The 12,952-nt window shown below is 40.5% G+C and overlaps 2 protein-coding genes across 4 annotated transcripts in view; one reads left to right on the top strand and one right to left on the bottom strand.

The window, feature by feature from the left end:
- The window catches only part of cimap1b (ciliary microtubule associated protein 1B), a 23,785-nt gene extending 15,741 nt beyond the window's left edge, over window positions 1-8,044 (bottom strand). Inside the window, exons 1-4 of one of the 2 annotated variants that reach the window (XM_088074129.1) lie at window positions 7,900-8,044; window positions 7,392-7,685; window positions 5,877-6,068; window positions 1,224-1,343 (exon numbers count right to left, since the gene is read on the bottom strand). The gene's annotated coding sequence lies outside the window, so the exon portion shown is untranslated. The remainder of the gene's footprint in view (window positions 1-1,223; window positions 1,344-5,876; window positions 6,069-7,391; window positions 7,686-7,899) is intronic. The other variant, XM_088074131.1, reaches the window with a different exon arrangement.
- On the top strand, window positions 2,534-12,952 carry LOC121962612 (uncharacterized). Of its 2 annotated transcripts, none has more exons than XM_088074127.1 (5): window positions 2,534-2,931; window positions 5,900-6,070; window positions 7,397-7,653; window positions 7,917-8,228; window positions 9,175-12,952. In XM_088074127.1, exons 2-5 carry the CDS (start codon window positions 5,923-5,925, stop codon window positions 10,240-10,242), a joined length of 1,785 nt encoding a protein of 594 aa, XP_087930253.1. In that variant the 5' UTR covers window positions 2,534-2,931; window positions 5,900-5,922; the 3' UTR covers window positions 10,243-12,952. The 2 variants fall into 2 exon arrangements, with proteins under 2 accessions (XP_087930253.1, XP_042368758.1); XM_042512824.2 differs by having other exon boundaries at window positions 2,535-2,931; window positions 7,917-8,213.

Below are 12,952 nucleotides of genomic sequence, written 5' to 3'. Positions count from 1 at the left end.
TCCCATGTTTGTTTAACACATCCATAACTCTCCCTCTAAACCTGCAGACTTTCTCGCTTTTAACAACATCAGCTGCTGTCAGCGTAAAATATTGTTTTTCTGATTAACAGTTTGTATTGCTTTTACAATACACAACAAAATGGGAATGAGTGCGCATAAGTATTAACCAAATTGAGTTGATAATTGATTAATGATGTTTTTTAACTCATCATGTCAGTGTAGTCGTTTAAGACACTTGTGTTGATTCATCTCTGTTGAACGCATACGGTGCACGGTGAAACACCTGGATATTCCATGTGTGCATCTGAACACGTGAAAAGAGGCAGTGAGTCATCACCACTGAGCAAAAAAGACAGCTTTTTCTAATTTCAGTCAATGCCATGTCTCATGCTGTCTTAAAATAACTGACTGAGAGATTTAAGCTAAAAAGTGACACAGCACTTAGATGGTATATTTAATCAGCCACTGTGACACGTGAGCATGGGACGGCTGTGATCATGGAAACTGTGTGTGACTTCTGCTGGTTCACTCCTGTTGTGCATGTTGTGCTTCTTATTGTGTTTTTAATTGACATCTGTCTGCAAGCATGTCTGACTGCGCTGTCTCTGCATGTGCACTGTATGATCAGAACATGAAACTTCAAGTACTGTTTGACTTTATGATCGTAAAAATATCTATTGTGATAAACTGACATCTCGCTTATTCAAATATTCCACATAGCAAACGTGGTGATAGCTAAACAGTAGCAAACGTTAGACTTGCAGAGTCGCAGTAACTGCCATCTCATCTTTTGAATCTTGCAGAATTTATGGGACGTGGTTGTGCAATGCAAAAATATATCTAATTGACAGAGTATACTGAAAATAAATTGGTCTAGGGTGAAAAATTTTACTCTCAAAAAATGTTGCCAAACTAGGAATTTCCCACCCAATTAAGCAATTTATAGATTATGGATGGATTACATCAGTTAAAATTGGGTGGGTTGACAAAATATTCGCCTGGTTTTTCATACCAGGCCAATATTTGCAATTTGAACCAACCTGGCAACGTTGCCAAAGGGCTACTTGAAAAACCAAAGTCTTGCCTGTTGGCCTCCAGCTGCTCAGAGCTGATCTGAGCAACAATATACATACAAACAATATGTCTGTAGGCCTCCCAATATCCTACATATTTGTGAGTTCAGGTGCAGCTTATAAAGCTAAAAATATAAGCTTATTGCTTACCAGTGGTTCCTGGGAACTTCTATGTCCGCATTTGGCTACCTGATGGCGCTCAGACTCCTCGGCTCTGATTGGTCGACATCATTCAGGCCTGGGGGATTCTTGCAAATGCCATTCGGAGCACTAGAAGGAGCCAGAGAAACATGGTGATCACAGATGATCCGTCTCATGTACTTCTACTACTAGATATAGTGACAGTTGGAGAAAATATTATTATCAAAAATAAGTTATTTTTATACAAGTTTCCTACTGCGGCTTTATTTCCTGTGAACTTCGTAAGTGATCATCATACTTTTTTTTAAACAAACTAGATAAAAAAAGTTGCTACATCGACATAACAAATCACGACTGAACCTTTACGTCTTGAACAGCGCACTCTGAAAACATTTATGAACCTCTGACCAAACTTCAGCTGACTCTGTATGGAAAAAGGAAATATGTCTTGTGACCAGAACTGATGTATTTTAATTTTTCGTTTTATTATTTTGTCATTTCATTTATTTATTCGTTCAATATTAAATAGTTTATTCATTTATTTTTTTGCCCTTATAATCGTTTTGTGTAACTATACTCTTTTTTCTGTTTGTCAAGTGTTAAATATTGAAAATAATAAAGACATAATTGAAAAAAAGTGGCTACATACTGTTTTCCTTTTGAATATCATAAAGACGACTGAAATGCAAAGTGGAGGATCTGCATTTCTTTTGTATTATTTAAGTTTTAGGGCAATGAGGCTTAAAAGCATAAAATGAATTTATTACAGAGTTTACAGGCCAGCCTAAAAACCTTAAAACCCTGTTTTTCAAATGTAATGCTTCTGCAGTCACAGATGTATTTTCCCTTAGATGAATATCAGCGACCTTCACTACATTCAGAATTATTTTCAACATTTCCAAGTCGTTGTCTCCGTTTCCTGTGATCTATTTGTCTCTGCTCTTAATTTAAATTTCAGATTAGCTTTATGGAGACTAAAAGAAGCAAAGTAACAAAGGAAAAAGCATTTGCACTATAAACACTCTGCAAAGTAAGAAATGTGAGAACTATAATATTCTGCGGGGGTGAAAACAATCAGATATCCCCGTTGGCACCAGGTGAAAAAATCCCACTTGTCTTTGTTTTAATTGTAGGAAATATTGCTTGTATATACTTCTCCTGAAGACTGAGGAAAAAGAGGTGTTTCTCACACAGAATCCACACTTTCCACCCCCAACCCATCCTATTCACCACCACATCCACTACCCACCACCCCCCCCTCTCTCTGTGATCTCGGAGGGCTTGCTTCACCTCAGTCAAGCTCCAGCGCTCCAGCCGGCAGCAGCATCGAGCTAACAAGTCTTTGTGAGGAGAGAGAGGGAGAGAGAGAGAGAGAGAGGGGGAGGGAGAAAGGAGTGCAGAGCAGGAGAGAATCAGACAGTGAGAGACTTGACAGTGGGAGAATAGGATGAGGGTGCAGAGGGAGGACGCATAAGATAGTGACAGAGGCAGAGGTGTTCAGTGTTGCACAATAGTGCCAGAGGCTGCTGGAAAGAGAGAAAGAGAGAGAGAGAGAGAGAGAGAGAGAGAGAGAGAGAGAGAGAAAGCAGGCATCATGGCAGCGCTCACTGCATCATCACGACACATGGGGATGTTTGGCTGCTGCTGGTGAACACTGTGTGATGCAGAGGAGAGAGTCGAGGACTTCCTGGAAACCAAAGGCAAGCCGAGGAAACAGGTCAGTGTCGGTCACTCACACAGAGCCCTCCTGCACGCAGCAGCGCAGGTACTGAGAGATCTCAACACGTCACTGGATGATGCTGATTTACATTTGTCAATAAGAATTCCCCTGTTTGTGTTTGGGATGGGGACATGCATGGGGAGTGGGAGGTTGCGCATGCATGTAGACACGTGAGCGGGGTTGTGTGTGTGTGTGTGTGCAGGTTTTGTGCTCTAAATGAGCTCGCCCAGGGACGTTTAGGTTAAAGAGGCGAGAAAAACTGCAACACCCTCTGTGACATCAAATACATGGAGATGTGTTACGTAGAATGATGTGTTTAGTGTTTTTTTTTTCTTCTTCAGATCTTTCGGGTTTTACAGTTTTTTTTTCCTGAAAAGCAGCAAGCTGGAGTGTAGGACTAAACACCTGGGAGGCTGGAGATAGAGAATAAAGAAAAAGGGAAGTAATAATAATGGGAAATAATACGAAAAGAAGGATAGGAATTTAAAAAATGAAGATAAGGCAGTATAAGACATAGCACAGAAATTGTATTGCAGTAGGTAGTAAGAGAAGGGAGACAAAGCCTGAGGAAACGCTTGGCCCAGCATCCAGCTCTGCTGCATATGATGTAATCCTCCACCAGTCCAAGCAGTCGGCTCAACAGTTTTAACAAATTTGAAATTTAAGTATCAACAAAGTGCACAGGGCTAAAGACACACTCCTCATTATCAGCGGTGTTTTTTGAAGCGTGGGGAAGAACTTACCATGTGTGCAAATCACCTCTTATCAGAAGTGTTAGCGCACTTTCAATTTTCCACAAAAGCAACCAATACAAAACATCAGTTAATCAAAATCTTAATGAGAGCAGCACTTCATTTGACACGAGACTTTTGAAGCTGCACAAAGTTTGGCAAGGTTGCCTAATCACACACACACACACACACACACACACACAACACACAACAGTTTGGTGCCAAGTTTTGCATAACACATCTAAAATTAATCCTTTGAATCCTGAACAAATTGGCTTAATTTCTGTCAAAAACATGGGATGAAGGCCATGAGCAAAGAAAGGACCTAAAAATTTGCAATTTTTTTTTGATGAAGTACAATAAAAGGACCTGAAAATTAGTAAATAAATAAATAAAAGATTTTAAAAAATGTAATTAACTGGTAAAAGTGCTTAAAAATATAATAATTCTGTAATACTATTTTCTTAATCTACTCATTTCGATTTCAATTTATTCATTTTTTTTTTTACCACGTTTGCTTTTTTTTTTTTTTAAAGAAATCACAGCATTTCGCTCAGGGTTCGAAGGTTCACATACTTGTGGAAGGCGTCTAAAAGCAGCACAAGGAAAGTGATGTTTTGTCAAGGGTTAAACAGACTTCCCTACAAAACAGGGCCAAAATTAAATAATTAACAATGTGAGGGAACATCTCCCATCAACACCTTTTGTGACTCAACCTTTGAATGGGGTCTGGGTGAATTACATGTTTAGGAACTCAACAGCTACGATGAATATTTCAGAGAAATGTGTCATTTTAGGGAGGCAGCATGTGACTGAGGGCTGCACAGGAGAAGCGTACAAACGATGACTTTTTTATGACATAATATTATTTATAAAAAAACTGGAGCAGCCGTCGGTGATATAGCTTTCGTGACGCTCAAATTACATTCTAGTTTTCTTATTTTTTCATAGATTTTAAAGTAACAACAGAGAGGCAGTACAGTGGTTGACAGTGATCGCTCCGACCCACAGCAGTCGAGCGACGGCTGCTGCTGGGGTACGGCAACACCACCTGGACAAACCACATGCAGAACTGCAGAACACCGTGAAACTAGGACTGGAGGATATAAGATTTGCAATTTGTTTGTTTATTTATGATTCTGATTAAATTTTCAATGATTATTTTGGACTGCGGTGCATCGTTTCCTTGTAGTAAACCTTTTTTTCTCCTTTATTTTTTTATCAATATATACCATAGGCATTTTTAACATATATCAATATTGGAGGATGTGTGTCCCCTTCAATATATATTAATTACTGCAAAGCTTCAAAATATGTTTTTGAGCTGTTACCAAGCTCACTTCTAAAAAAGCAAATCCCGTGCATACCAAACTACAATTTTCTAAAAACATAAAATCAAATGCTTCACTTATATTTCACCTCCTTTTTCGCTGCTTGCACTGTGATAATACTTTGCGAGTTTATTACAAAGGTTTGTTTTAAATGCTGCATAATTCGGTTTCAGTTCTGTGCATGGAGTTGTCCAGTCGGTGTAATAAATGAAATGGGATAAAGATAAATAAAAAGGGGAAAATGGGTAATCCAGTCACAGAATGGCTTGAGGATGACAGGCTCTGTTGCATCAACACTGTGAGGGATTCATCGCGTATACAGCACATTATTATTCCTTTTGCCTGAGCTTAAAAGAGTGCTTTGGAGCCACAACAAACATTGCTTTATTTCTAAGTAATTATCAGTCATTTTTGGAGTCCTTTGTGTTGCCGCATCAAGGTTTTTCTTTCTAAATAAGTCACATTAACTCTGTGGCTACACAGTTGATAATCTGTATGAAATGTCAGCATTTCACAAGACCTTGCTCGTCAGAATTCGAACATTGGCGATTCAAGAGACAGTAGAGGACAGAATAACTAAGATGTCACTGTCGGGTAATTTCCAGTTTTCCATGTGCTAGAGAGCTTCACTCAATTTTGAGGAGGCCATCTGAAGAAATAAGCCGTGTCGCAGCAAGCTTGAAGTCAACTTTGAAAAAATATGGTGTAAAAAAAAACTGCGATAACTTTTAATTGTGGCCACTTGGAAATTGAAGAAATAGTCTGATAACATGTTAAGAAATAGTTGCATTCATCTGAAGTCATGTTTCTGCCCACCTGACGACTCTTTTAGCTCAAACTATTATTATCATCATCGTTATTATTTGACCCGTTATCTTACCTTCATCTTTGTCCTTTGTGCAGGTGTGACCAGCAGAAGGAGCCACATGATGAGTGGGATCCTGAAGAGGAAGCTTGAAGAGGGCCCGTCTCCTTACTTGTCCCTGCAGGGCTCTGATGATGAAGTTTCCTGCAGCGACAGCGGCAACAGCAGCGATAGTCTCAACCACCCCGTCCCCTCTGGCCTGCTGGACTGTAAGATCACATCACCACACTGTAACTGTCAGCAGCTCCGGCTGCTATGTTGTGGTACACTGAGGGGAGCAGCATTTCTGTAGTGTCATTTTAACAAGAACATTGAGATGGATAAACAATTCAAAACTCTGTGGAATTGACCAAAAAATAGACAAAAAAGGTGGAACCACCATGTCTCAAAATTAGCAATATGTGAAGAAGGAAAGGATGGTTACTGTACGGGTCATTTGGGAATTTTTATGCATACCTATCGGCATTTAATGTTATTACAGTATGCACCAGAAATATGCAGTTTTGAATGTCAAGAAACCTTTTCTTTCCAAGTGGCCCTCGAGCAAATGTTCCAACAGGTCTGAGTATAAAGAGTTTCTAAAAAGTGATCTCCCTCATTACCGATTTGAGTCAAGTACAATCTAAAACCTTATAATCATACGATTTCAGTCTGGTTTTAGCTTGTTTTATAGAACATAAACAGCTTCTATTGTGGTCACCAATGATTTACGCCTTTAATCTGACTCTGGTTGCTGCTACATTTTAAATTTTACATCACTTTTCTCTCGCCATCTACAACGTTTTGTTGGACAAATTTATTAGCATGACTTTCGGTCACTATTTGCTTTCATGTAAAAAAGTTAGTGTCCTGAAAATTTTGAGAAGTCAGATTTCAATATTATAGCATTAACTTAACTTAAAATTTTAAGGCAGCTTTTCAACTTTTTTAAGTTGATTTTTTTTTTTTAACAGTGCATTTTATGGAAATTTTACACTAAATTCCAGCTCTATGCTGATGAAGTGTCAATGCTTTCTTGTTACATCTGTCAGAAATGAAGAGGCGGTGAGTTCTTTATATTATGTTGACTTAATAAATATCTCCTTCCTTATATCTCAGTACTTTAGTGAATTTGGCAGCTGCTCTATTATGATTAGTTGTTTTTGCTGCTAAGAAAGAAAAAACGCTCATTACATGTGCAGTTAAGAGTGCATGTAATGAGATGAGGTAACGTTTGAAAGGAAAAATAACATTTTTATTTTTAAGAATAAAAAGCTAAATTCATAGGAATCATAACACACTCTACAGCCTCACTTGATCTGACATGACTAGTAGCACATGATGGCCAGTTTTAACTATTATTAGCAAATTTTAGCAGTAAAAGTATATCAGTATCACAGATATCACTTCACTTTGTTGACTTTGAATCTTCTTTGAATCTATGTTTTAAACATTTACCATTATCTTGTAATATTACTCAAGTCTGAGCACAAGTTATAGCATGTCACGGCTCTTTTTTCACTCAGTATATTTCCACCTCTCTGTTTATACCTCAGCCACTCTCCAGCAGCAGTCAAAGCGACTGCGGGGCCGCAACGTGCACTTTGAAAGCGTGACAGTCTACTACTTTAACCGTAGACAGGGCTTCACCAGCGTGCCCACGCAGGGTGGCAGCACCTTGGGGATGTCACCGCGTCACAGCGGGGTGAAGCGTTTCACACTGAGGGAGTTTGCCATGGAGCAGAAACGGAGCCACCGGAACATGCTGAGAGATCATCTCAAAGAGGAGAAACTCAACGCAGTCAAACTCAAAGTCAGTGGGTCGACTCAGTGCAGCCTCTGTAACTTCAAAATGTTCCACATATCAGTTTCTTCACATTCATTTTTGCTCTATAATGGAATAGTTTCCTTTCAAATATCAAACTGGTTACTCATATGTCAGGGCATTAATAGTCTACATTATGCAAGTTCTTTCACTAAATGGGTTTCTCACATATAATTATCCAGAGAGTCGAAATGTATGTGTAGGTGTTTATGGTCCAGTTTTAATTTCACTTACGTTTTTTCTTGTTCCAGCTGACTAAGAATGGCACTGTGTCATCAGTGGAGGCGGATAACCTGACGCTGGACGACATCTCCGAAGACGACCTGGATGTGGACAACACGGAGGTGGACGATTACTTCTTCCTGCAGCCTCTGACTACCAGGAGGCGCCGCATCCTTCTCCGTTCCTCCGGGGTTCGGCGCATTGACGTGGAGGAGAAGCACGAGCTGCGAGCCCTCCGCATGTCCCGAGAGGAGTGTGGGTGCCGCTGCCGGGGGATATGCGACCCGGAGACCTGTGCTTGCAGCCTGGCCGGCATTAAGTGCCAGGTAAATGGAACTGTGGTGAGGCCCATCTATAATACTAAAGTGTTTTTCATGTCTCTCTGTGCAGTAGAACTTCTCTAAAGTCATGCTGGAGTCAAACAGATATACAGGAGGTTTACTCGGGGTGAGATGGACCACTATTTAAAACGGCCGATGTTTGCCTCTTGGCTGGAAAAGTCTCTAGTGTGCTGTCTGTGCCCAATGATGCTGAAGATACGAAGAACTTTTTTTTTGGTTTAATGCGCCACTGAGCAACTTTCATAAGACTTTGTAAATTCATGGTACGTGCAGTGCTCCATCACTGTGGCTAGCTGATTTGTAAAATCATAATGTTGCTGTGGAATTAGAGGCTCGTTTTAAATTTTTACATTAGAATTTTTAAAAAGTCCCTAATGGGCTTCCATACTCAGTCTCATTATAGTGTGTATTATCTTATAAAACACATGTTTGAAATTAAATTGTACTTTAAAGATATGAAGAATACAGTAAGTGGTGCTGTCTACAATTTCCCAAAGGGCCTGTAGTGCCAAGCCTCTGAAAACCTGACTGCATCAGTGCACACCACCTCTCATTTTACAGAAATTGTCTGGTGAAAATCTAATATTCCAAATATGTTTAAAAATGTAAAAATGTTCAGAATCTCGCAGCCTCGTTTTTGGGCTTACGCATTAAGAATTTATCCCCAAGGTTTGGGAGGATGTTTTTTTATCCAAATGATGATAAGCCTCGAAGATAATGTAACCTCTACTTGAACTTTAACTATCCAAATCAATTTTAGTTTAGATTTTCAGGGTATTTAGTAAATGAAGTTCTACTGCATTACGGTGTGTAATCATATACATGAAACACCCACAGTGGAATCTGCATTTTCGTCTCAAGCATGACCAGCTATGATTGGCAGCTGAATTCATCTTTTCTGTCACTACAGTTCAACTCTGGTGGATTCAATTTTCTTTGTCCTCAGGTGGACCGCATGTCCTTCCCCTGTGGCTGCACAAAAGAAGGCTGCAGCAACAACACGGGGCGCCTGGAGTTCAACCCGGTCCGGGTGCGCACCCACTTCCTGCACACCATCATGAAGCTGGAGCTGGAGAAGAGCCGCGAGGAGCAGCAGCAGCAGCATCAGCAGCAACCGGAGCAGCAGCTTGTAACCAATGGCAACGGTTACCATGGCGACTCCTCCTTGGTCCAGCAGCAGCAGCAGCAGCAGCAGCAGCCGCCGAACCTGCAGTTCCCATTGATGAGTGGCACGCCGCACATTCCCATCATGCACCTCCAGAACACAGGCGATTCACATCTAGATGAAGAGGAGGAAGAGGAAGAAGAGGAGGAGGATGATGAGGAGGATGAGGATGATGAGGCATATGAGGAAGACGAGGATGGCAGCAGTGTTTGCAGCGGGCTGTCGGACTGCAGCACACACAGCTTGGAAACAATAGACCCCGAGGAGGAAGAAGAAGAAGAGGAGGACGAGGAGGATGAGGAGGATGAAGATGATGAGGAGGAGGAAGATGAGGATGAGGAGGAAGATTGGGATTTGCACGGAACGAGTCCTCCGCCCTACTCTGTCCCACTTCCCTCTGTGCTGAGTTACTCCAATAACACACTCATGAGCCTCAGTAACCCCTTTCACAACGCTCCCTCCATGCAGCATTATCAAATAGACAGCTCTGTAAATGACACTCCTGCTTTCCTCAGTGAAAATGTCACCGTCGCCCCAACGCTCCCCACAGTAGAGACGGCATTAGAGTCTGACATAACTCCTGAACTGCGCCGCAAAACTGAGCAGCAGAGCATTCCCTGCCATTTCCCCGACCCCACAGAGTCCCTCCAAACTTGCTCACATGTAGACACCCGTGAGAGTAACACTGCCCCTGCTGGTGCAGCCGAGGAACAGCCGCTCTCCACAGACCTCCAGAACAATCCAGACCACCATGACTCACAGACTGAGGCTTCACTCGTGTCTGCGGAGCTGACAAAGGAGCAACCAGGACTGCATGATCAAATCACAGACACGTCAGAGAGCACCTGATGATTCAAACGCTTTAGAGAGGGATCCCTTAATAAATATTTGGAAATCTTTATTCAAGAATTGTGACCTTCAAATATCTGTTTGATTTATTCTTGATAAGTGCACTTCCAAAGACAGAATGAGTCACAAAGATTTTGACACAGAAAGCTTGAAGAGGTGATCTAATTTTAACTTAATTTGTCTCTAAACCTTTCTAAAATATTTGGTTTAGACTATTAAACTTTCAACAAAGCTCTGTAAAACAGTGTTTCTGTATGTAAGTATATGGAGTATAATTTACGCCCTCTTTCAAGGTCATTGCAGCATGTTTTCTGGTTGTGACCGGCACTAATGACAAATCAAGATTTTGAGGTGCTGGTTTTGTTTCACTATTTTCCATTGTGCTGGTGTCTCATGGTTGCTGCTAATTGTTCTGAAATGCCTGTCTGTGTAGCATGTGTTCAGTTTACCTGAGATGTTTCAAGGCTTAACACAAACTGTAAAATGATAAATGATGTCACTGGCAAAACACTGGCATTTATATGGATCACTACCAACACATAAATCTGTTTTAATTCATACAAAAGGCCTTTTCTTGTTCACTTTTTTTGTGCTCATATTTTAGCTTCGCTAACAGCATGTCTTTGGTCCAGACAACTATGATTTGCCAAGAAATGATGGACTTTTTTGTCATATTTACTGAAACTGTCTTGTCCTGACAGTAGTACATGTGCAGAAGAGGACTGTCTAAAAGAATTACTTGAGTTCTGAGTTTGAAGTTATATTTATGATACCTGCAAATGCCTTTGTGGGGTGTACGAGGAACCAGATGATCATGTTTTTTAATTAATTTATTTTTTACAGATTATCTGTCTAATGTCAGTCTGTTCTTATCTGAAGTCATCGAATACCACCGCTTTGACAACGCTTTTGGCGTATGATCCAGATGCCAGAAGCTACCATTCACATCAGCAAGACACACCCCTGGAAGACATCAGCAGATTTTACCAGACAAAACCTGTCGCGTCCACATGATACACCACAAAACAGCATCAGGTTAAAACGCTGCCGGCAGCAATGTAATATTAGTGGCATTCTGGAACCTAAACAGCAGACGCAGAGAGTGATATGTAGACACGGAAATCCACCACAAAGTGGCAATATGTGACAACTTGGGATGAGAATATTTTGCTCATGTAGCTACAACTGAGAGAGTGACAGCTTCAGCAAATATGACAGTTATTTTGTAAAAGTTTCCTACTGAAAAGCTATTTGCAATGCAGAGACACAGTGGAGTAAATACATCCTGAGCAGAAACTAAGTCACACTATCTCTGTGGTTTGTTGTGGTAGACCAGTTCAGCCACACATGCATGTTAGTGCATGTGGGTCTCTCTCCGGCGAGCTCATCACTGCAGTGGTTGCCACTGTTATCATGATGCTGCTACTCTCCAGTCCCCCTTAGTTAACACAGTTAGCTCTGTCAGCACCAGCTGCTGTTATTAAGCACTGTTTATGGCGTTAGCACCATTAGCTGCTAGCTGCCGGCTCAACATCCACATTGAGAATAATGTCCAGACAACTTAAAAGCTCTGAATTTTGCATAAAGCCACATTAACATTACCACAATAACAAAATATCACATAATTACTTGAATATGAAAGGAGTCTCCAGTAGTGACGAACCTGCAAACAATTATAACTTACGTCTGTGATTCCCCTAAACTATTTAGAGCATTTTAGCATTTTTCACCTATTTGTTTTAGCTTTGTGGCCTAAAATGTATTATTTTTGCGTCACATACCTCATAGCTTAGCGTTTAGCCGCAGCCGACAGCTCTTCACAGCAATAATATCTGAATAAACCGCGTTACATTAGCAGTCCTCCACCAAACAGCTGCGTTAGCTAGCTAGTGAACATAGTGTAGCATTTAGCAGCTAAAGAGGCAGTTAGTTTCCTCAATAATTAATAAAGAGCAAAAAAGAGAGTGAATTTCGGACTTACATTCACCGGGTGGACAGAGACATTGTTCCAACATAATGCTGAAGTTGCTCCGTGTCCGCAGGATGCTTCAGAAGTCACCTGTATGCTAACGTGTTAGCCGCATCATTACCTGTGATGCTACATCAATGTTGTGTTTCGAGCTTCTTTTAGGTTTTCCCAGTGTTTTAACTATCAAATAAATGCTACCGACTAATGACACTCACGTGGACCTCAGCGGTGACTTGTTTTTTGTGCTAATTACCAAATGTCAAGCGCTAAATTGAGATCGTAAACATTCATGTCAGCACATTTGCATCGTCATTGTGGGCTCGTTAGCCTGCTAACATTAGCATGTAGCTCATAAGGATGCCGGGATGGCGGTGTTCAAGCTTGCAAGAAAAAACAAGCAAAAACGTTTAAAATGATGATGAATATGATCGTGTCAAAATGCAGGAAACATAATGCCAAATCATGTCCTTTTAGATAATACAAATAACGTTCATATCTGCAAAAAAAAACAACAAAAAAAACCACCATTTGTCTGTCCATGTTTTTTTTTTTTAAATCATTTTACAGTCGTGAACAATGTGATAAAATTGCACTTTTTTTCCTCAGTTTTCAGCTAAATTTAGGCCTGTGTCAGATTAATTAACTTTGTCTCTCACTACTGCCAAAACTGGGGGGCCAAATATGTTTCATGTTCTTTTAAAAGCAACTGTACATTTCCATGAGTGTGAATAAAACACTTTA

The sequence above is a fragment of the Plectropomus leopardus genome, chromosome 24, assembly GCF_026936395.1.
Source record: "Plectropomus leopardus strain MGB_pleo_1.0 chromosome 24, ASM2693639v1, whole genome shotgun sequence".
NCBI classification, from domain to species: domain Eukaryota; kingdom Metazoa; phylum Chordata; class Actinopteri; order Perciformes; family Serranidae; genus Plectropomus; species Plectropomus leopardus.
The sequence above is the reverse complement of the archived record's forward strand: the minus strand, read 5'-3'. Positions and strand labels throughout refer to the sequence as shown.